Below are 25,500 nucleotides of genomic sequence, written 5' to 3' on the forward strand. Positions count from 1 at the left end.
GACTGCCATGCTTTTCCTCGGCATTGTACAACACATTTCTTCATTTATGCTTCTGCTATAAAGTGCCGCCTTTTAGGAAGATCTTTGTTGCTAACACCCATCAACACCATCTTCCTTATCTTAGGAATGTTTTCTCTTCATAGCATTTCTTATTATATCATAGTATACTGCATATATGCTTATTGTATTAAACCTTCATTAGAATGAAAGCTTGTTCCAGGCAGAAATTTACTATGTTCCTCATGCTTAGCATAGGTTCTTGATATTATTAACATTGTATGTTGAGTTAGAGAGACTTGGATGTGGAGTTTGTCTCTGCTATTCATGAGGTCAGTGGGAAAATCATATAACTTCTATACATTTCAGTGTTCTCATCTAAAAAGGAGGGCTAACAATGCCTACTCCTTGGGATTGTTATATATAAACATGACATAATATGTATAAAATACCTAACTTTGTTCATGTAGATACTGCTATTATTACTGTGTACTTGTTACTAGGATAATTTAGTGAACCATGAAAGGGCTGCTAGCCAGAAATTTTAATGGGATGGAGCAGTGACTGAACTCCTCAGAGGCCTTTTCTTAATCCTCTATTTTTTCATTTTCCTTGAAGGTCCTGAGCAGATTGAAGAGTAAATATGGGTCCCTCTACAGAAGAGATAATGTTATCCTGAGTGCCACTCACACACACTCGGGTCCAGCTGGGTATTTCCAGTACACTCTATTTCTCATAGCCAGTGAAGGATTTAGCAATCGGACCTTTGAATACATTGTTTCTGGTATTGTGAAGGTAGGCAAAAAGCACTGGGGCAAAGAGATCCAGAGACTGGGGTCTTGTTTACTATTGTTTACATGCATTTCAGGAGTGGTTTGGCATGATACAGTGTTAGTACCTATCTTACTTTCTCCTTCCTCATCAGACCCAAACCTGTCAACTAACCTTCAAATCTAAAAGCTAGGAGATGAGATTTGGCAAGGAAATCAGATTTATTCAAGGGTGTCAGGTAGATGGGAGGATGAGGTGATCATCACTTCAAAAGTCCATCTTGGGGCTTTTAATAAGGAGGAAAAGGGGGTACCATGGAACAGTAGAGGAAGACTGCATGCTTTGTTGGGTTTTCTATATACCATGTCCACATTTTTGCCTTCTGTCCAGAACATTACTGTGAACCTTGACTTCCCATTGCTAGTTACAGACACATTATTATTCTCCAGGTTAAACCTCAATTTGCATGATTCATTTATGTTTATGCATAGAAATAAAGAATAAGGTAGGAATCACACATTCTGGCATTATTTGAAGGTCACCAATTGTTCTGAGGTATTTAAATCTAAAGAAAGATTATTTAATATTTAGTAACTTAATCCTTATAATTTTTAATATTTATTTCCATTTAATTATTATCATAAAGTAGTTGTACAAAGGAATTGCCATTTAACAAAACAGTTTATGAATACAACATGTCTGATTTCAGCATTTTCATCCATCCCTGACCTACCCACCCCTTCCCTTACTCTTCTTATTTTTGTAGGATAGTCAATGGATTCTTAACTAATTTCTTCCCCTCTTCTCTTCATCTGGCTATTCCTTTCTCTTTGACTTGATTCCACCCTCTTTTGCTGAACTTTGATTTTTGGCTTTCAAAGGAATTAGACTAATCTGTTAATCCTTCAGATGTGTTATTTCTGGACCATTTAAAAGGGCAGACAGAGAGAGGGGAAATAAAGTAGCTTTGCCAAGGTCCACCCCCAGATGAGTTATACTCACTCCTCTGTCTACCATGCTATTATTTTGTTGCATAAGCGTCATGAGTGAGCTATATTAGAAACATACATTATACATCTATATCTTTTCACAATATCAGGACTTACTGAACAAGAGAACATTTATAAGCAACATCAATTTTGTTGGTTTTAAACTGTCAAGTACTACTGATTTCATTTGGTAGTCCTAGACACTGGTAATTACCAGTTGTTTTATTCTAATTTTAACTATTAATATGAATTCTCAGCATATATAGTATATTTACACACATACACATGCACATACAGAATGGCTACAAAAAAGTTAATAAATCCATAGATTTCAGAAGGGCTGTGCTACATAGCTGGAGAGCTGATACAACTGGAAGAAAGAAGTTTCTGTGCCAAACCATATAGGATTTTAGGAGACCAAGATGGAGCTGTTCAAAGCACACAGTTGTCACATGCAGGTCCATGTGGCAAGCAGTTTTAAATGTCACTTGGAAGTGAGCTATGTCCAAGTCACAGGCAGGAGGAACTGCACTTGAGCCAGAGCCTGGAGACAGAGCCATTGGTTCTTCACTGTGGTAATTTCCTAGACAAGGCTTAGCATCATGTGTCTCCACACAGCATGTCTTCCATTTTAACTAGAGAGATTGTTTCTACTTACCTCCAGATTGACAGCAACCATGTGTTCTATAGCTTTTACCCTACAGTGGGATGTGAGAGATATAGGAAATCACTTACAGAGCTTTCTCATTACATTGAATAAGTCATTATGCCCACCATGATGTCTAAGCTTACCATAATTTTTTAACTTTCAGAGCATTGACATAGCACACACAAATATGAAACCTGGGAGAATATTTATTAATAAAGGAAGTGTTGATGGTGTGCAGCTCAACCGAAGCCCTACTTCTTACCTTCAGAATCCACAATTTGAGAGACTAAGGTGAGAGGAAATTGCCAAAATAGGATCACTGCCTTTTTCTTAGAGAAGAGCAACAAAATCTCAGTCCAGAGGTCTTAGTTGGTGGAACGGTAGGATCCTAGGGGAGTATTAAGGTTAAAATGTTTTTTAGACATGTTGAAGACAAACAGGGAAACTAACGGTAAATGTAGAAACCAGCTTTTAGTATGTATGTTGCACTTTGGTGATCAGTATGAATGGCTCTTCAATCACTGACACAACTGTTGTCTTAGCTTAATTTTACTGCTTTCTAGCTCTGTGATCTACCTTAGATAGGTACTACTTACTTTCATTTATGGCTGTTGGCTTCTTCATCTCTAAAATGGAGATAAAAATATGCACAACACATCTTTTAATGAATATCTCTTTCACTATGTGCTATCCAGAAACCATCTTAGTCCAGGAGAAGGAGACAGGAAAAATGATCAAAGAACAAAGAATCTTGAAGAAAGTCAAAAAATAAATGAAACATAACTAAATGCAACAACTAAGAGAGATAATTTTTGATGTTCTTTTGGGCAGAACTAGATTTGGACTCAAATCTAGTGATTTCTAAGCAAGCATTCTATGAGTAGAGCCAGTCCTTTATTGTGTTGGTTATTTCACAATAGAGTCTTGCTTTATGCCCAGGCTAGCCTGGACTGCAGTCTTCCTATTTTCACTTCCCTGAATTATTGGTATGCCATACCCACTTGACCATATCCAGTTATTTTTAGAGATGGAGTCTTTGAAACTTTTTGGTCTAGACTTGCCTCAAACCACAGTTCCTGAATCTCTCCTTCCCAAGAAATAAGGATTATTGGCTTAAACCACTACACTATGCTATATTTTGTGTTTTCTTAAAGTGAGGAATCAAGTGTCCTATAGAGGAGAATAACGTAGCTACTCTGGCTTTGTGAATCAGCTGCTTAACATTCATGTTTGTCTTTGTATTTTTCAATGGTTTTCAAAGGTGTTTGTTTTTAGAATATATAATCTTATTTTCTTTGAAAGAATATAAAAGAATATTTAAGTTGTGAGTAAATTGAGTGATTTTAGTTTTGTACACTCTGCTCTTTTTAAGAGATTCTGCTTAAATCTAGTATGAGTAGAAATATCAAAGACAAAGCTTCTTTGTCAGAAACATAGCATTACTTACATTATATAAATATAATTTAGTTGGTCTAGTGCCCATGTGGTTGATTGCAATTATAATCCATTTCCTTATATAAGGAATAGTTACTTACAGTTTATAGAACTATTACTAGTCAAGCATTTTACTTTGTAAGATGTTATTGTTTTGTGTCAGTTTTTATTATTCTTAAAACAAAAAGGTGAGTCTCTTAACACAGAACTAAGTTTCTTGTTTTGCGGACTAGGTATTCTTCAAACACAGACAAAGAAATGGTGCTCTTGAAAATGGTAGATCTAAATGGAACCGACTTGGGCCTTATCAGGTATTTCGACTTAGTTGTATATGTGTGTGTGTGTGTGCGTGTGTGTGTGCGCGTGTGCACGTGTTTTAAATCTGAGTATCTTTTGTTAAATCTGGGACAAGAAAGGTAACTAGTTTGGCATATGCTGAGAATAAGTGATGTGATTAAGAGACCAGACTTTGGAGTCAGACACAATTGAAATGCAATGCTGGGGCGTTGTGCAAACTTCTCAGCCTCTTGGCCCTTAGTGCTTCCCCTATAAAACAATAAAAATGGAGATGAATCTAACAAGGGACTGTGGTAAAGAGCTCAGTACAGCATCTGGCACATAATCTGAAGACTCAGCAAATGTTAATGCTTATTACTTGATCAAGCTATCATGTGTGAACTTTTGTGATGGAAGACAGTTCTCTCTTGATAAAATGAAAAAAAGATCTTTCAACCAGGTAAGGGGTTAGAAGTTTAGGATTATTTGCCTAGGGTTTCCTACAAGGACTAAGTTGAATTCCAGACAGTGCCAATTAGGGATAGAGGCAGATAGAACCAGGCAGGTCACCTATGGATGCAGATGGGTTAGATTGGGCATTGGCTCTAGCACAGCTATCTGCCATAGGCAGCCTATGAGGAAACATAAGGTGATTTTTTTTGAAGAGAGATTTTGATCACAGCCAGTAGGCGAGATGAGCAATTCTTAGAACCTTGAACTTTATACTCAGGAATGATATAAAAATGCCCTATGGGAAGTATTTGAGAAGGCTTGGGTTCTGGAGTCAAATGGCAGCCCAGCGTGAGCTGTGTATCTATGCTGTGTATCTGTGTGACTTTAGACAAGTTATGCAACTATAACTACCTTGTCTCTAGATTTCCTTATTCCTAATTCTTTTTTGAGCATACTGTGGCATGAAGTAAGTTCGTAAAATATTGTTGAGAAAGATGAAAGTGGCTATCAGGTCTGCCAAATAGAATTGTAAAATATCTAAGTGAAAAATTCTATTGTGAGTAAATGAAGTTAAAAGTATGAGAAAAAAATTACATGTGTGAAGCTCCAATAAGCTCCATAAGACAGTGTGGTGAACCTCATGGTATAAAGTGTTTAGGTTCTGGGGTAAGCTTGACTTGGGTTCATATTATAGCAATGTCTACTACTTACTAACCTGTGGCCTGGAGAACATGGTACCTATTTAGTCTTCAACTTATCCTATTTGAAAGTGGGGATGGCTAACACCTTACCAGGTTGTTGGGAATTAAGTGGGATAATACACGTAAAGCTGGTTATGTGCTGGGTTTAGAAAAGGAACACAATCACTGGACCCAAAAGGCAAGGAATAGAATACAGTTGTACTTCTCCTAAATAGCTCTGTTATTGACATGTGAGAGTTCTTGAAGCTGAGCACAGGGTATTTATCTCCCTTCCTAGTACAGGGAGAATGAGTCAGGATGATTGTGGGTTAAAATCCAGCTTGAACTACATAGGTAGAGCCTGTCACAAAACAAAATGAGTCAACAACAACAAAGAAAGAAACAAAACATCCTTAAAATCCTTAACATTGGAGTTGCTTTTTTGAGTTTAGAATGGGGTCACCAAAAACTCCTGGTGAACTTTGCTGTATAGGCTGATGTGGTAAGACTCATTTTTCCCTTACCTCTGGTAAGTTATCCATAGCATTTGCCCCAGAATTTCGAATGTTGGCCATGCAGCTGTGTTCTTGGTGTGTGTCATGAGTAGGACATAGTTCCTGTTTTCAAGGTTCTTACTGGTTGGTGGGATGATCAGGACAGAGATAAGCAGATAGACAAGTAATAATGTAACCACCAGATAGCCAGATAACCACTAATGCTATCATGTTTGCATGAACAAACTCCATGGAACATTGCAGGAGGCTGCACTGAATTCTAGAGAGCATTTGTTTATTTGTGGCTTAAACTCAGGTCCTTAAACTCTCACTTGTTTGTTTGTTTTTTCCATTCCAGTGTACTACTTAACTACTTGAGCCACCTCTTCATGAACATATTTTTCACTGGTAAATTGGAGATTAGTGTTCTCATGGGCTGGGTGTTAAGGCTTACACCTGTTTGTTTGTTTGTTTTTGTCAATTGTGAGGTTTGAACTCTGGGCTTGAGTGCCGTCCCTGTGCTCTTCAGCTCAAGGCAAGGGCTCTATCACTTGAGCCACAGCGCCACTTCCAGTTTTCTAGTGGTTTATTGGAGATAAGAGTCTCACAGACTTTCCTGCCTGGGCTGGCTTTGAATCATGATCCTCAGATGTCAGCCTCCTGACTAGCTAGGATTACAGGCATGAACCACTGTAATCCCAGCTTCTATGGAGGTTGAGATCTGAGGATCACAGTTCAAAGCCATTCTGAGCAGGAAAATCCATGAGCCTCTTATCTCCAATTAACCAGCAAAAAGCAGAAAGTGGAGGTGTGGCTCAAGTGGTAGAGCATGCATACACACAAACACACACGCATACCTACACACATATCTCATGGAATATTGTTTCTGGGCTGGCTTTGAACCAGGATTCTCAAATTTCAGCCTCCTGAATAGCTAGGATTACAGGTGTAAGCCACCAGTGCTTGGCTTAGAGAACATTTCTTGACAGAAAATGACCATGCCATTTGAGCTGGACCTTGAGGAGTCAGTAGGCATGAAAAGCATGAGTGGTGAGCTAAGTCCAGATCAAAAAGTGGGTGGGAAGTGAATTGGAAAGGTGAACAAATTCTAGATCATGGAGCACATTGATGCAGGCTTTTGTTACAAGATGTGTTAAGAATGGATATCTCTGTAAGAGGATGAGTCTCTCACCTTTGTTGGGAGAAGATGGCTTTCCCTTACATCCTACAGAAACTTTCCATTGTTTGTATGACTGCCCTATGTTATCCTGGATGTAATTGTCCTCACTGCATTGACATGATTGCTCTTTGAATACATTAGACATTTTATCTGACACATCCAGTCACATCCAGGCTGCTGTGTAAATCAGACACCACACATAGGTGCCTGTCATTAGGCAGAACCCCACACTGTTAGGAGTGAGGAAAAAGCTAGAATCTCAGAGCTCATCTTTATGGAGATTGTCTTTCTTAATCTCAGCTGGGGAGCAAAGGTGAAGAAAATGTCCCAATGTTACCTCATTACTGTTCTTTCTTCCTCTCATACAGAAAACCATAAGGAAGTTCTTCACGAATTTCTTCCTACTTTCATTTTTGTTTCCTTTACTTCATTCAACAAAATCTGCACCAGGTTGCTCCTATGTGCCAGTAATACTTTCAGTTCTTAGAATAATGCATTCATATAGAACACCTTGGACTCAAATGCCATTGTTTGTACTCCTTGAATATATTTTACACTACATGACACTTGGTTTCCACAGTTGTGACACATGAATATTCTACCTTCTCTCAACACAGAGATTAATAGTTTCCATTTATGACTCAGTCAAACTAGGCTTAGGGATACAGCCACAAGCAAAAATTGATGTACTTATTGCCATTATAAGACTCCCAGTTTATTGGTGGAGAGAGAGGGCATTTAAATAGTAATACCCATACGAGTTTAATTGTGCTAAGGGTTAGGAATTGTTTAATTAAATTATAATCAGATTAAGTTCCAAGGGAAGTTTATAGAGTTATCTTAAAGGAATGTGGCCTTGTCAAACAGATTAGAAATAGGGTTGAAATATGAAGGAAGAGTAACAATTAGCCAACAAAATGGGGGATGGAAATAACATTTTACAAACTTGGAAAAGCATGTGCAAAACCTCTGTGGTCCATTTGATGGGCTGATCGGAAACCTGTGTGTGTGGAGTACAGGACAATGGAGCAGGTGTATGAAGTAGTTAGGGATTAGATAACATGATAAAGATCTTGGTCTTTATAGCAAAATAAGTGAACAGTTATTAAAATGTTTTAAGGTAAGGTTGGGGTGAGCTATTGAAAGGCTAGGAACAGCAATAACTTGAAGAATGAAGTAAAATGATGTTCATGAACTCATTCCATAAACCACAAAATCCTCTCATTTGCAAACCTCCCAGGTTTTTTTGCCTTTCATTCTCCTTAAGAGAAAACACTAGATGGCTTTTCTCTAGAATAGAGGACATAGTTGGCACATCTAAATTCTGACTGAAAATAAGAGTACTTACAAATGTCTGTTGTGGGAGAGTCTGGAAGTCATGGAATAGTCTGTGACCCAACAGGGAACATAGAGATGGGTCTTGAGAGATCTTGGTATTAAGGCAGTGCATGTAGGAAGAGACTCCCAGGAAAGAAAACAAAGAGAGGTTTCAGAAACGGAAGAGAAAGTCACAAGAGCGGATAGTGGCATTGTAGCTCTGAGTAGGAGAGCCTCTGCTTACAAGTCCACCCAAGAGAACAGCTGTGGGAGGGGCAGCTGGGATACTGCTCATTAACGTGATTAAATTGTGGCACAGGCATTGTCTCGCAAGAGTTGTATGGAGGCTCCTTCCCTCCTCTTCTTTACTTTTCCCCTCTCATCTGCTCCTCTCCTTTCTCTTTCCTTCTCCTATGCCCTTTCCCCTTTCCTCTCTCTTCTTCTCCCCCCTACTCCTTTCCTGTCTTCTCCCTTCCTCCATGTCACACCCCTAGGAAGCAACATGCATTGGATCCCCTGGGTTGGGAATATAAAGAAGCTCTGAGCTGGTCTGCTAATGATGGCTCCATTGCACATCCTTTTCTTTGTACAGAAAGGGCTTGTGTAAGGGCCCTTTAAAGGGACATATAAAAAACTATAGAGGCAGTAGTTTGTGCAAGATATTTGAATAACATGTACACACTTAAAAAAACCCTCAATTGTAGAGTTAAGTGAGTTGATTCAGAAGATATTGCCTGTGTTTGCTATTCTTCACTGTCATCTGGGCTTATGCCACACTGAATTATGTCTCACTGTGTATATGACTTCTACTTTACTCAGTCCACATAACTTCTGTCAAATAGAAAATGTTAAAATCTCAGTGACTGTCCTTCTCTAAACCTCTCTCTCTATATTTTTTAAATTACTTTTTGAGACAGGACCATGCTGTGTATTCCAGACTCACCGCAAATTCAACAACCTCCTGTCTCATAAGTGTGAGCTTCCATGCCCAGACTGACTTACTAAACCATTCTTGACTTCATTTCTTCATTTTGCTTCATCTTAGTCTTCATACATACCTCTTTCTCTAGCATTAACTCTTGTTTAGAAAGACTTGCTCTCTGTTTCTATGACCTTCACTGAATTCTCCCCCTCCCCCGCCCTCGTGCCATCTCTTCTAAGTTATTCTGATGATTAATGCTGTTTTCCTTCACATGGCTGTTCTGTAGTGTTCTTCAGCAGAGCTGTGGCTAATGTGTCCTGAGGTCTTATCCTGTATCTAGTCCTCATGAAAGAATGATTGTGCTTAATAAGGGCTTTTGATGATCAAGTGCTCACAGTTGACTGATAAGAGCTATATCAGGATTCTTGTATGAGTTAGATCATCTCAAGCTTTGAAAACAAAGCCATAAAAACCATTTGGTAGAAGACATTGGACTTTCTTGTTAGCTATCTAGAAAGTTCTTAGCCTGATGACCTATGCAGGGTTATTATTTTTCAGGTATTATTTTCAGTATTTAGATAAGATGTACTCATTGTCAAAGGTCAAAAACTGCAGAAAATGAACAAGGAGGGGCTGGGAAGGTGGCTCAGTGGTAGAGTGCTTACCTTGCATGCACGACGCCCTGGGTTCGATTCCTCAGCACCACATAAGCAGAAAAAGCTGGAAGTGGTGCTGTGGCTCAAGTGTCTGTAGAGGGCTAGCGTTGAGCTGAAGAGCAGAGGGACAGCACCCAGGCCCAGAGTACAGGCAAAAAGAAAATGAGAAGGAACGGAAATGAACTCAAAATTATTCCTTCTCAGGTCAACTATAGTGAATAATCAGAAGCCTTTGCTTCTGGTCATTTTCCCATGTAGACCATGTAGTAAGAAATGATCCTGACTAAAGCCAGGCACCAGTGACTTGTACATGTAATCCTAGCTAATTAGGAGGCTCAGATCTGAGAATTGTGGTTTGAAGCCATTCCAGGTCAGAAAAAGCCCATGAGAATCTTATCTCCAAATAACCAGCAAAAAGTTAGAAGTGGAGATGTGTCTCAAGTGGTAGAGCATCAGTCTTAAGTGAAAAAAGCAAGCAAGAGTACAAAGCTCTGTGTATAAGCTTCAGAAGTGGCACAGGAAAAAAGAAAGAAAAGAAGAAATTAGCCCAACTAATTGTGGATGTTTATCTATCCACACTCTGGGCACTGACTTTGCAATATATTAAGATTAACAATGCCATCTTCATGGACTGAAATGACCAAGTGGTTTTATGTGGTTATTTGTTTTTATAGAGACTCTCTTCATATCTAATAATGCTTTTTATCTTATCTCAAACTACAGGCAACTTTTGGACAATATAGTAATATGGCTCTTTGCTGGACAGAATTTGCTATGCATATATGTTTGTCATTTTCTTTCAATCTCTGTTCTAAGGTTTTAGGGGGTCTCTCTTATGAATAGGTGGCTTTATTTATTTGTTTTGTGCCTTGACAACCTTTTTGTCTATCGGTGAGTATAGTCCATTTTTTGAAATTGAGATTACTATATATCTGAACTTTTCCCTCTCTCTATCTACTCTGCTAATAGTCTCTCATCTTCAATCCTTCTTTTCCTCTCCCTTCTCATCTCTCACCCCCCTTTTTGATTGATAGGGATTAAAAAATTGTTATTATAAGTATGATGTATAAAGCAGTTATAGTCATATGTCAGGTAATGAGTACTGTACGTTTCTCTTTGGACAATGTCACTCCTTCCCTCGCTCTCTTCCCCTTTGCCCCTCTGAGTGATAGGGATTTAAGGAAAAAAGTACTTCTAAGTGTCAGAGGGTAGGTTTTAGTGATGCCTACAGTACTGCAACCACCCTTTCCTCCTACATGATTGATGCAAATGTCCTTGCTGCTCTCCACCCAGAGATGGAGATGAGCTTCTGCTCCAATCTAGTGGCTGCTCTGATCAGTGGGAAATAGCAAAAGAGACATTGTGCCACTGCTCCCATAGTCGTTATTATTTGAAAGACTTCGCTGTGTTTAACTACTGAATGTTAAACTTCCTTTATTTTAAAAATAGGAACTCTTCGCAAATTTGAATGTTATCCTTGGACAGGGGCTGTGCTAATCTCTGTGTGGTTCCAATTTTACCACAGAGAAGTCTTAGGTTTATAGCAAGTTAGACAGAAATTACGGTGAGTTGCTGTAGATGGCTTCTCCCAATATGTACATTCCTTCACCCAGAGACTGGGATTCCCTCAGGGGTGCATTGTTACAGGCAGAGAGCCTGGCTTGTGATGTCATTATGCAGTTCACTTGAGATTCGCTCTTGGTGTCATACCAAGTGGAATTAAGAAAAATCTTTTCTCCCCCCCCCCCCATCAAGTTGTACAGATCATTTCCAACATATTGACTTGTGAGTATTGCTGCTGCATTGGTTCCCCCTTTGTACTCTCTACCTCACATAAGTAACTGTAACCCTTCTGTATATCACCTTGATAACAAAATTTAAAAATTAAAAAAAGTCCTTTCTTTAAGGGAAAGTAATTTTGCAAGTTCTTGAAGGTTTGCCCATAAGAAAGAAATTAATTTTTTAAATCATCTGTTAATTTTCTGATTCAGAGATAATTTCTATTAGCATTTTGTTACATAGCCTTTTAGATTTTTTTCTAAACATATTGATAGAGACTTTTATTTTTAAAAAATGAAGTTGGATTATATAGATAGGTAATTAAAAAAATTCATCAGCCCTTTCTGAATATATTTCATTAGTAGTTAGTATTTTTATTTATTCATTTTTTTGTTAGTCATGGGGCTTGAACTCAGGTTGGGCCGGGGTGCTGTCCATGAGCTGTTTTGCTCAAAGCTAGTGCTCTACCACTTTGAGCCACAGCACTACGTCCTGTTCTCTGGGGATTAATTGGATAATTGGAGATAAGAATCTCAAGGACCTTCTGCCTGGGCTGACTTTGAACTGCAATCCTCAGATCTCAGCTTCTTGAGTAGCTAGGATTACAGGCATGGGCCACCAGCAACCAGCTGTGATTAGTATTTTTTAAATCACCATTTAAAATTATTGTAGAGTATTACATAAGTCCTATATATGCACACACATATGCTCAGCACTCATTTGATCTTAGTTGTTTGCAGGCTTCCCATCATAAAATAGATAAGGAATTATATATGTATATAATGTCTATATATATGTTTATATATATGTGTATATATATATATATATATATATATATATATATATGTTTATACCCTTGCTGTAAACATGAGTTCAATGCTGTTTTCTAGACTCTTTTCAGTCTTGGTGTTTCATGCTTAATAATAATTGCCAAGTAACAGACAAAAATATATCCAAATCACTATTGTTGGATTTCTTCAATTCTTAGTTAGGTTGAATTAAAATAGCTTTTGCTATTTATCTCCTGTTTTGTTTTCTTTTTTCTTAATTTTGAAAATACCGTACAGAGGGGTTACAATTACATGGGCAAGATAATGAGTACATTTCTTATCAAGCATTGTTGCCTCCTTCTTTGTTTCCCCTTCCCATCCTTTCCCCTCTTCCCCCCGCAATGCCCCCCCCAGACCTCCCCGCCCCCAAGATAAGTTGTAAAGTTCGTTTTCGACATAACCATTTGTACATCTCATTGTTGCAATGGGTCTACCTATATTCCTATTTTGCTTTGTATGTCCCTCCCCCAAGGTATAACCCCTGCTTTCACTGTATTTGATGTTGGTATAATTTGCGGAGGGGAAGGGCAAAAACAAATCCTGTTTGCTTTTGAGTTGTTGATTACTTGTACCAGTTATAACACAGTAATTTTGATTGGTATAACTTAATGAAATACCCCAAACAGATATCTCCACAATCATCATGGCAAGGGCCTTTTTCATTCAGGATTTTTGAGAATAACAAAATGCTTTGTTGAGATGGTAGATTGGTAGATACTGACCATGTAGTTCACCTGTAATTGAAAAAGGGCTGCTCTGCTATAGTTTATGGTCTTCCTTTAATCTGAATGGTTCAGTCCATTATATTTACATGTCTGTCTCTGTGTGTATAATACACACACACACACACACACACACACACACACACACTCACACACACACACATAGATCCTCTGCTGGTTTAAAATTGAACCTGACTTTTAGGTAGAATTCTGTATCCAATCATCCTTCTAGTGTAGCACAATAGAACATCCTCCTTCTCCAAATAGTTTCTCTCTCTCTCTCTCTCTCTCTCTTTCTTTTTGGTTGGTTGTGGGGCCTGAACTCTGGGCCTGGGTGCTGTCCCTCAGCTCTTCAGCTCAAGGCTAGCGCTCTACCACTTGAGCCACAGCGCCACTTCCGGCTTTTTTCATTTTGCTTATGTGGTGCTGAGGAATCGAACCCAGGGCCTCGTGCATGCAAGGCAAGCACTTTCCCATTGAGCCACCTTCCCAGGCCTTCAAACAGTTTCTATTGGGGTGGAATGAAAAGATTGTGAATTATGAGAGAGCACACAAGGAGGTGTGTTCACCAAAGTAATAAATGCCAAGTGACATCACTGAATGTGAAAATCCAGTTGCTTTATATATTGAAGATTTATTTCCTACACAGGGTAGTGTCATAAAGTTTGGATGGTCCTGCATATTACTAGGCAGAACAATTGCCCCACCCTGCAAATAGGACTGAGAAACAGATGAGCCTATGGGCATCTATGAGCATTCAAATCACTGCCACAAGAGGGCAGAGTTTCCTCATTTAATTATTTCATGTTTATCTATGGGCTTCAACATACATATGTTGCATGCATCACACATGCATACACCATACATTTTAACACTGTATTAAAAATATTATGCTCAGAGATTTATCTTGCATCACCATCATCATCAACTGCATCTGTATCAGTATCAGCATCAAGAGAATCATAAGTCTTCATTCCATTCTTAATATAGGCCAGTCTTGGTGCTAAGTACTTGTATTAGTTCTTTGTCAAATGCTGTGAGGTAGGTGTACTACTATTATCATTGTACTTAGATATGAACACTGAGTTTCAACTAGGTTTAATGACTTGTATCTGACTCAGGAGTTGGCACTATAACATCTGGTCTCTGTTTTAGTTTCCCAGGGAAGCCAAATATTATTATAGATGGTGTGGCTTAAAATAATAGTGACTGATAGTGATAGATCAGTGATTAGCAGTTCAGTGTATCAAGGCATTTGCAATGTTGGTTCCTTCCTGAGGCTTTGAGGGAGAATCTATTTTATGTTTCTCAGCTTCTAGTCATTATCATGAATCCTTCACTTGCTTGGCTTGTAGACACATCATTCCAACCTCTGTTTTCATCTTTACATTGACTTCTTTCAATGCCTCTTTGGTTTTTAAAAATTCTTGTTACAAGGATATAAGTCATTGGATTTAGGGGCTGTGGCAAGTCAGTAGGTGTTACTGTTATTATCTTCATGATAGCTATGAAGGCCCATTAAAAAATAAGTCAGGTGCTAAGGTTTTAGTTAGGCATGAATGTTTGGTGGAACATTATTCAACCCACAATAACCTCCTCATATTGCATTTTTCCAAGAAGAGTTCCTATGAAACTTCATGAACAATATTTTATTTCCGTATTTGTGGACATTGTGGGTGTAGACACGGCTGGGATAGAGCTGGGACGAAGGCATCTTTGTGAGCGAACAGGGGATGGATTTCAACCCACATATAACCCCCTTTTTAGGCACTTATGTACAGGGCACAACTTGCCAACTGGATCTGGGGATCTAGAGCTGACAGAATGGAACTTGGGGTGGGCTTGCTTCTTCAGAACATTTATGGAGCTTTTCTTTGCTGTTTCTGAGTAGGACACACACAATGCCCTGGAGGTATTTTTCTCCAAATAATCTGACTTATACAGAAAACACATAGATTTATTGTAATCTTTATTAATATATTGCTTACTGATTCACAAAATATAGTTGAAATGTTATTTTTCAGTCTCAGGACCAGAGAACTGGAACAAGCTCTGCTATGATGAGTATAAGATTCCCATTGTTTGATTTCCTCAGTCCTCCAATGAGGTTGAACTGACCCCATAGAGCCCTGGGTATATACTATTTTATGTCTGAGTGTGATATCATCATCTCGTGACAATGTTTATGATCATGGAAAGAGCCTTCTAATAGTAAGAAACTCTTCTAACAGTAAGATTTTCTTCCTTTCAGACTTTGCTTAAGAAGATTTATTTTAGCAGATAGATTATAAGCATGGTCTTTTTAAAATATCAATGACCACTTCTCAAATATCTTTACAAATATACATTTCTGCCATCATACTTTAGTAGTGTGCTATGTGGCGCAGTCTTATAGTGTAGTACCACACTCTTCAAAAAGCAGAGAAAGAAATATACAACAGATTCTCTAATTGAAATTCAAATAGCTTTTTGTGAATGCTTATTTTTTTCAGTTATGTAGAGAAAATGTTTGATTTTCTAAGTCTTAAAGTGGATGAATTAAATAAGAAGTCAAGTCTGTGGTTTAATTAGTAAGCTCAAATTCTTAACATTTGCATTCTCCACAGTTACTGGTGTGAAACTTATTGGTAGCATAGAAAACACCAGATTCTGTGTTCCTTGGGGTTTGACGCAACACCAGTTATACCCTGGCCTCCCAATAAATTCACATTGATTGAACGAATGGGGCAACCACTACTATTCACTGCTCATATTCACTGTGTTCTGTGCCACTCTGCCTGTCTGTTCCTCCTCGGAAGAGGTCCAGCCTTTGCAGGAGTTCTTTCCTCTTCAGGAATACCTCTTCATTGGCAAGCTCTTTGTCCAGTTCCTATGGAACCTTTGAGATCTGCTCAAAGGTTCATCCTTCCCAAACCATTTCGCAAGGGCAACATGATGCCCATTCATCTTTGTTTTCCTTTTGCCTGGCTCAAAGTCAAGGTCAACTAAATTTGTGCTGAATGAGTCAATGTGTGAAGAGAAGGGGAAGAGTCAGGATACCATACAGGATACAAGCTCTCTGTATTCTGACAAATCTGGGTTCATGCTTTGAAGCTTGTCTAATGACTGTTTGACTTTGGGGTCAACTTACTTGTGACCTCATGATGAGACTTAGTTTTCTCGGCTGTAAAATCAGGATAAGGATAATATCTGACTCAAAGGCTTTCATGAAAATAAAATCCTGTATTGATAGTTCTTTGCCTAATAGGCTCTAAATAATAGTGATGAGTGAATTGTTCTGTGAGTTTCTTTTGATGCAAGAGAGAAGTAATAGGGCTGAACCTGGCTGAGTTCGTGTGATAAGGTCAGACTGAAATATGTTGGTTGGGAAAGCATGAGCCTATTATGGCCATTACCACATTTTTCTTCCAAACTGAATAAAGCAAAACTCCAGAACAGCAAAAGCCACCTAACTGGGCAATAGTTGATTAGAATTTACTTTCAGTTTTTAAAGATAGAAGAACAACCCCCCCCCCCACCAGGTATACACATTTTTCTTATATATAAAACCTTACAAGTACCTTCAAGATTATCTTTCTTTTAAACTTCACTTCCTTTGCCCAGTGGCTATCCTTTGACATCTCTGAGTTGCCTATAGGGATGAGAGTAAGGTAGCCTCTTAGGCCTGTAAGATCCAAATAAAGTAACAGGTTAGCACGTGAACTGTGTGGCTCTCCACTTGAACAAGGTATTACTATGCAAGAATTTTGCATGCAGTCTTCTACACCTCTCTCCACTTGCCCGGCTGCTTACCCCTCCCCTCCCCAGTGTCCTTGAGAATGAATTGTCAGTCATCTGTGGTCTCCAAATGCTTCCTGTCTATTTCTTCCTACTGTTTATCACACTATATTAAGGCCATTTGTTCACATCTCTGTCTTTTATGCAGTCTGGAAGTAAACCTCCACTTTTTCTATGTCTGCCAAAAAGCTGAAGCTCAGTAAATGTCTGTTGGGTTGTGTTGGATTGATTAGGTTAATTACTGTCTTTGTGCCTGTCTTGAAGAGCAAAGTTTACACCAATACAATTATTTTGATTGTACCATAGGACAATTGATTGTTTTTGGCATTTGTTAAAAGCTTATTTGAAGATAATAATGGAGAAGTATTTATAAAAATGGAATTCTAGGGGCTGGGGAGGTGGCTCAGTGGTAGAGCACTTGCCTTGCATGCCTGAGGCCCTGGGTTCAATTCCTCAGCACCACATAAGCAAAAAGGAAAAAAGCCGGAAGTGGCGCTGTGGCTCCAAGTGGTAGAGTGCTAGCCTTGAGCTGAAGAGCTGAGGGACAGCGCCCAGGCCCAGAGTTCAGGCCCCATGACAGGACCCCCCCCCCCAAAAAAATAAAAAAAATTAAAATTAAAAAATAAATAAAAATCAGAAACAATGTTTTAAAAAAAATGGAATTCTATTATTTTTGTCTGCTTTGGTACTGGGGCTTGAACTGGGACTTGCACTCTTGCTTGGTGTTTTTGCTTAAGACTGATGCTCTTCTACTTGAGCCACACCTCTTCTTAGTGGTTAATTGGAAATAAGAGTCTCATAGACTTTTCTGTCAGGGCTAGCTTTGAACTATAATCCTCAAATCTCAGCCTTTTGAGTACCTAAGGTTATGGGTGTAAGTCATAAACACGCAGCAGCTTTGTATCTTTAATTTGAGTCAATGATTAATTTTCTTGAGTAATTTTGAGTTTTGGTCATAAACAATGAAAGGATCTAAATGTAGACCTAATTCAAAATACTTTGTCCTACTGGAGAAAACCTGAGCTCCCAGTTCTTATGTTTGGCCTGTGTTCTCCAGTTGTCTTGATTAATTCGGGGCCTCTGTTCTTTCACAGCTGGTTTGCCATCCATCCAGTCAGCATGAACAACACCAACCACCTAGTGAACAGTGACAACATGGGCTACGCAGCTTACCTTTTTGAGCAAGAGAAGAACACAGGATATCTACCTGGACAAGTGAGATTATTTGCCACTGAAAGCATCATCTTGAGCTATCAAGTGTTAATTCTTCATGCAACCTTTATAATAGCTGGTCCAAATTTCTTGAGTAAATTATTATCATGGGCCTCATGGATATGCTTGGATATAAAGAATTCACTATTGTCCCTGAGAGGGAAAGAAAAGGTTTAAATTATTAATATTTTCTCTTTGTGGCAAATACTCTTTGTGTTGCTAGCTTTATGAAGCCACCATCCGTTGCCTACAGAAAGCAAGTTCAAGATTTTTGTAACAGATACTAGTTTTTTGTTTTTAGTTTATTTATTTTTATTATAAAGGTGATGTGCAGAGAGGTTACAGTTATATAAGTCAGGGAATGAATACATTTCTTTTTGAACAGTGTCACTTCTATCTTCTTTTTCCTCTCAGATTTTTTCCCTTCTGACTTCTTTCCTCTACACGTTGTTTAGTTCATTTTAAACATAGTGTCTAGTCAGTATCACTGCTGCATTTGTTTCCCCTTTATCTTACCATTTCTGTGTTTCCCGTTACCCTCCTAAAACAGATAAACTTACATACAAGACACAAGGTACAGAAATCTAAAACAGCGACAAAGGAGAAAAAGCACAAAACTCAAAATAACAACCTTTGGTTTCCTTTTAGATAAACATCCTCCTTGGTCTCTCTGTGTGAATGTATTTAGTTCTACAAAATTTTATTATAAAGTTCTATTTTTTATACTTTTTATAGTCTTTACTTTCATATGGCTTACAATTACTCTCAGACACTTAAACTGTCATGCTAGCTTTTGTTTTCTGAGCTATAGTAAGTATGAAGCACCTTCTTCATGGTGTAAGGAACCTGAAGGAGCGTGGCCCAGCTTTTCTCTTAATACTGACTGCAACGGGACCGTCTTCAGATATTGAAAATGTTCTCAGAATATTGTCCGTCCCTTTTTATTGTATGGGGGTGATTTTAGAGAGCTTACCCGAGTGGATTCAATGTTTGCAAGTGTAGTAGAAGTCATTATAGAAAATAGGAAAGAATCAAACGTAATGGTATATTTTTTGTTTGCTTGTTTGGCAGGGACCATTTGTTGCAGCCTTTGCTTCATCAAACCTAGGAGACGTGTCCTCGAACATTGCTGGACCTCATTGTACTGACACAGGGGAGTCTTGTGAAAATGCCCAGAGCACTTGTCCCATTGGCGGGGTACGTGAGATGGCACATGGAGTTTCTGTTTGTGTGTCTTATGTATACTTCATGTTCAGTGGTATCCATCACTGATTTCCAAGTATGTTTCCTTGGGTATAACCTCGCCTACTTAACCTCTGGCATCTGTTCTTATTTCGAGAAGCTGTCTAAACTAAAATTTTGGGTGTATTAAGTTGCAGTTTTCTCTTTGATTGGCTGTATAGAGATTAGGTATCTTTCTCTAAACCTGGCCACTCTAAAGTATTTTACCTTTATATATCTGAAGTTTGAAATTTGTTCAAATTTTTTTTTCCTGTGGAGACATTTCCCATTGATTATGTATCATTAGTGTTTAAAAAATACATAGTCTCTAGGCACTGGTGGCTGATGTCTATAATCCTACTTACTCAAGAGCCTAAAATCTAAGGATCCTTATTTTAAGCTAGACTAGGCAGGAAAGCCAATGGGACTCTTATCTTCAATTAAGCACTACAACTGGAAGTGGAGTTGTGGTTCAAGTGGTATAGCACCAGCCTAGAGGAAAAAAAGCTAAGGAAGGGCATTATCCAGGCCTTGAGAGCACACACACACACACACATACACACACACACACACACACACACACACACATAGTGGCCTGTACTAGCACTCATGCTCTCTTGCTCCATATATATGTATAGATAAATTTAGATTATATAATATGTAACATTTACATATATGTAAATTTAGATTGTATTATATAAGATAATAAATATATTAAAATGATTTTAGATTATATTACATAAAATATAATCTAAATCTCTTTTGTCTCTTTTAAAATTATAAACAAAAATTTGCTACAAGAATTCAAGTAACATAGGTGCATAGCGATAATTAAAAATCCCTTTCTACCATACTCTGGCCTTCTAAGAAGTCATTAGTGTACCTCTTCTATACATTTATCCATAGTCATAAACAAAATGTTGTGACTTGTTTATGGATTTTAGGACTTGAGTTTTCTATATCATCATGTCTTGGAAGTCTTTTCATGTTATATCCACATCTTTGTGGCAATTTTCAAAGACAGAAAGTAAGATCATATTCCTGTTTATTTAACTGTTAACCACAGACTTGTTTGAGATCTTGTCTTCAACCTTGATATAAGCAATAGATGCTAGCTTCTAGGTTCTTATTCTTTTTGTTTATAGGCCATTACATCTACAACATTATTTTTGTTATACATTATTTATGGGCTATTCATTGTGTTTTGGTCAACTTTACCCAATAACCAATATTCTGCTAAATACTACTTATTCATATAGATGTGATACTCATTGCCACTCTTCATTTATGATATTTCATGCACTATTGATCTGTATCAAGTTTTAAGATTTCTGGTTAAATGCCAAAGTATGTAAATAAGTTATACATATGTGCAATACAGTATTATGGATCAGTTTAATACCTTGTGTTGGAATATTGATAATGTAGAGAACAGGTCATAATACATAATGTTGAGTACAACAAATAGGATCTAATTTTGAACACTTACTATAATTGTAGTTTTCCAAAACATGTGTTAAAGTTAAAAAAAAAAGTGTGTATGGGAACATTCAGGATGGTTAATGATAATTCTTTTGGAACTTCTGTATGTGGTTTTTATTCCTATATTTATTTATTTTTATACTTTTCTTTTTTTATAAATTTTTTTAATTGTGAAAATACTGTACAGAGGGGTTACAGTTACATGAGTAAGATAATGAGTCCATTGTTATCAGGCATTGTTGCCTCCTCCTTTGTTTTTCCCCTACCATCCCTTCCCTCCCACTTCCACAATGAATATACTTTATTTACTCTTATCATCAGGAAAAATAAGAAGATTCATGTTCCACTGAAAATCTTCTCTCTTTTCTTCCCTCATCTTCTCTCATCTTCCAGATGGTTTCTCTCCCCCCATCCCCTACAGGTGCTCACATGCATCTGTACAGACTGAAATCCTTCTGCCACCTGTGTACTTATTTCCTCTCATGTAGCTGGAATTACATACATAGAATGTCATATACAGATTGTTCTTTGAGATAGGGAGAATCACTGAATTTTTGCTTGGGCTAACCCCAAACCACAATCTTTCTGTGTGTTCCTCTCAAGTAACTGCAATTAAGACATGGACTATGGTGTCTGGTAATTTTTCTATATTGTCAAGAGAAGACAATGTTTCTATATCTTTGTAGATTACATTATAGTAATTATATAATACGTAATGATAAATTAGGATGATAAGCACTTTCAGTTCCTAAATGTTAATTTAGGAATGTTAATTGGAAATGTCATAGACCCCTAAATACATGCATACATATATGTGTATATCTTAAATAAGTGTAACCAATAGTTACCTGATGGTGTTGTGGAAACCAGAACAAAGTCCTGCTATCTCAGTGGCACCCCAGACAGATACCCTAGTTTGTATCCCTTTTCTAACTTCTTTCCATCTTACCCTCACCTTCCATTTTCAGTCTGTAGGGACCACTATTGCACCCCATTCTTCTAGAAGATTATTTCATTTAACATCTGGCCTCTGGTTCTATCAATATTTCTGAAAATCATAGGATTACATCATTATGTAGGGTCATATTGGGTATGTGTACCACATTTTTCTTATTCATTCATCCATCATAGTAGATTTCATACCACAGTTATTATAAATAGTGCTGCAAATAAACACAGGAGTGTAGGAAAGTGTTACAATGTTTCATGTCTTTTGTATATACAAAGGATGATTTTTCTTGCTGAATTTTATAAGCTTCCAAAACATTGAAGTCTTAGTCTATTTGTCATAAACAGTGCAGTAGTTTCCCCTAGTCCATCAGTTATTTTTCAGCCTTGCCTTTTCTCTTCCATGTAGTCATTTAAAGTGGTTATGTGGTAAGACTTTCTGAGCCTGTTTTTATCATCTTTAGAAGGCAAATCCACACCTTAGACTACGTTCACCTATATCTTTCTTAGCATGTTCTTAATTTCATTTATAATTTTTGAATATTTGATCCATCTCAAACTTTTCTGATGTAAGAAACAAGATGCAGAGACTGCCAGATTTTTTTTCATTTCCCTCAGAGTGCCAGCTAATTGTAGCAAAGTTTTAATCAAAGGGGATCCTGACCTTTACTTATCTTTACTTATCCCAGTCACTGTGCTCTACACAAATAGAAGTAACATCCAGTGTTTGCTCAGATATCAGCAACTGTATATTCTGCAACAAATCTTTTCATGTACTTGAGCCTCAGCCTCCTAATTCTTTTTTTTTTTTTTTGCTGGAACTGAGGCTTGAACTCAGGTTCAGGGCATTCTTGCTTAGCTTTTTTGCTCAAGGCTGGTATTCTATTTCTTGAGCCACAGCTATACTTCTGGCTTTTTTGCCAGAACAGAATCTTAAGGAATTTTGTTTGGGCTGGCTTTGAACCTCAATCTTCAGATCTCAGCTTCCTGAGAAGGTAGGATTATAATCATAAACCACCTGTGCCTGGCTTCAACTTTCCAATTTTTAATAGGAAGTCACTAGAATAGATACTTTATAAAAAACGCACATTGTTCCAGCTTTTAAAATATATATCTTATTGTCAAGATACTGTACAGAGGGGTTACAGTTACATAATAAGGTAATGAGTCCATTTCCTATCCAGCCTCTCCTTTGTTACCTCTCCTTTGTTTTCCCCCTACCTTCTCTCCCCTTCCCACCTCCCCAACTCCTCCCTCCCCCCACCTCAAGTTGTAAAGTTTGTTTTCAACATAGTGACTTATACATCTCATTGTTACAATGGGTCAACCTGTATCCTTATTTAGGCATTTTGTTATTTCCCTTCCACTCCCCAAATTACAAAAATGTATGCACAAGATGCAGGACACCGGAATCAAATACAGGGAAAACTATATATGATGTTGTTTGTGCTAATCTGTGAACTGATTATCAGTGAAGAAATACTAAGAAATGTGACTTAAAAATCTGTAATGTTTTCATTTCTTTAAAAAATGAACTATTTTGCTAAGAGTGAAACCTCTCTCCTTATATTCCAGCCCAGCAAGTGCATGGCTCATGGTCCTGGAAAAGACATGTTTGAAAGCACACAGATTATAGGGCGGACCATTTACCAGAAAGCAATGGTAAGTCATAGGTCTGTGCTTTTCAACTTCACTTAAAATCGTCCTGTGAAAGCCGCTGACTTCCTTCATTAGTACGTTGATAATTGCAAAGAAGAAGCAAGAGTTCAGACGATGTCCGAAGTCTAGAAGAGGTCAGCTTTGAAGGCTGACCTCGCCAGCCACATAGGAATTGTGTCTGCTGGGAAAGGATTGAGAAAACCTGTCTTAGAATGGTTAGAAAGCCAGAGCATTTGCCTCAGACAGAAGATGGATAGATGTAAAGTTTTTGTTTTGTTCTGTTTTGGTTTGGTTTGGTTGGTTGTTATTTTTGGTCAGTTGTGGGGCTTGAATTTGGGGCCTGGGCACTGTCCCTCAGCTCTTTAGCTCAAGGCAAGCGCTCTACCACTTGAGCTACAGCACCACTTCTGGTTTACTGGTGGTTAATTGGAGATAAGAGTCTCACAGACTTTCCTTTCAGGGCTGGCCTTGAACTTCGATCCTCAGATCTCAGTTTCCTGAGTAGCTAGGATTACATGTGTGAGCCACCAGTGTTCGGTGTAGTTTTTTTTAATTTAACTTAATTTTTATTAATGTGGTATCACATATGACCACACCGATCTCGATTCTCAGAAATCTCCATGGTCTGCCTGCCCAAAGTCTTCTGGACCAGCTCTGGTATCTTGAATTCCAGTTCTTTTTTTGGTTTTTACTGTCATTGTTTTATTTGGTAAAAGTAGTGTGAGGATTGGGTTAGCCTCATAATATGATTATCCTACCTCTGCTTCCTGAGTAGCTGGGATTACAGGAGTATACCATTGTACTGAGCTCATCTTTTTTTGTTTTTAATTGTAAAGATACTATACAGAGGGGTTAGTTACATGAGTAGGATAATGAATATATTTCCTATCGAGCATTGTTACCTCCTCCACCGATTTTCCCCACCATCACTTCCCTCCCCACCTCCCCACCTCCTCCCTCCACACATACCCCTCCCCCCACCCCAGACATTGTAAAGTTTGTTTTCAACATATATCTCATCTTCACAATGGGTCAATCTGCATCCCCATTTAAGCATTCCGCTATACCCCTACCCCTCCCCAAATTACAAAATTGTATATAAAAGATGCAGAACACCAGAATCAAATACAGTGAAAACAGGGGTTATACCATGGGGGAAGAACTTGCAAAAGAAACAAAAGAATCACATAGTACATTAAAAAAAATAGCAACAAAGAAAAAAACCTCTTGTGTCCCTATCTTGGGGTTCATTTCACTTAACTTCACCTTATCTGGTCATATGTACATAGACTTTGACCTTCTCTGTTTGTCGTAGACATGTATTAGACATTACAAACAAGGGAAACCATGGGACCTATGTTTCTTTGGGCCTGGCTTACTTTACTTAATATAATATTTTTCAACTGTTTCCATTTCCTAACAAATGGGGTGATGCTATTCTTTCTGATGGAGGCATAGAATTCCATTGTATATACATACACCACATTTTCTTGATCCATTCATCTACTGAAGGGCATCAGGGTTGGTTCCATATCTTAGCTATGGTGAATAATATGATAAACATGGTTATGCTGGTAGCTTTGGTATGACCTTGTTTGTGATCATTTGAGTAAATGCTCAAAAGTAGGATTGCTGGGTCATAGGGGAGCTGTATGTGGAGTCTTTTTAGGAACCGCCATACTATTTTCCAAAGTGGTTGAACAAGTTTACACTCCCACCAACAATGCAGTAGGGTTCCCTTTTGGCCACATCCCCTCCAGCATCTGTTGTTACTAGATTTCTTGATATAGCCATTCTGACTGGGGTGAGGAGGAATCTCAATGTTGTCTTGATTTGTATTTCTTTTATGGCTAGAGAAGTTGGAGCTCATCTTTCTTTTAAATTTAAAAAATTTTTATTGTTTTTTTATTTTTTAATTGAGAAGGTTATGAGCTAGGGAGTTACAGTTATATAGTTACGGCAATAAATACTTCGTTTTTAATCATCATTACCCCAACCCTCTTTATAGCCCACTTACCCCTCCCTATCCTTGCTCCCCCAAGTTGTAATGTT

General features: G+C 38.0%; 1 protein-coding gene and 1 non-coding gene across 2 annotated transcripts in view; one reads left to right on the forward strand and one right to left on the reverse strand.

The window, feature by feature from the left end:
* The window catches only part of Asah2 (N-acylsphingosine amidohydrolase 2), a 74,338-nt gene that overhangs the window by 16,590 nt on the left and 32,248 nt on the right, over positions 1-25,500 (forward strand). Inside the window, exons 5-10 of the mRNA XM_042689434.1 lie at positions 616-792; positions 2,570-2,697; positions 4,074-4,151; positions 18,021-18,141; positions 19,210-19,335; positions 23,365-23,451. Of these exons, the coding sequence (XP_042545368.1) occupies positions 616-792; positions 2,570-2,697; positions 4,074-4,151; positions 18,021-18,141; positions 19,210-19,335; positions 23,365-23,451 (717 nt within the window). The remainder of the gene's footprint in view (positions 1-615; positions 793-2,569; positions 2,698-4,073; positions 4,152-18,020; positions 18,142-19,209; positions 19,336-23,364; positions 23,452-25,500) is intronic.
* Positions 11,259-11,360, reverse strand: LOC122116064. The gene has a single exon (XR_006148880.1). It is a non-coding gene; the product is annotated as a U6 spliceosomal RNA (small nuclear RNA).

This window comes from Dipodomys spectabilis, unplaced genomic scaffold (genome assembly GCF_019054845.1).
Source record: "Dipodomys spectabilis isolate Male_0828 unplaced genomic scaffold, ASM1905484v1 ptg000125l, whole genome shotgun sequence".
Lineage (NCBI taxonomy): Eukaryota > Metazoa > Chordata > Mammalia > Rodentia > Heteromyidae > Dipodomys > Dipodomys spectabilis.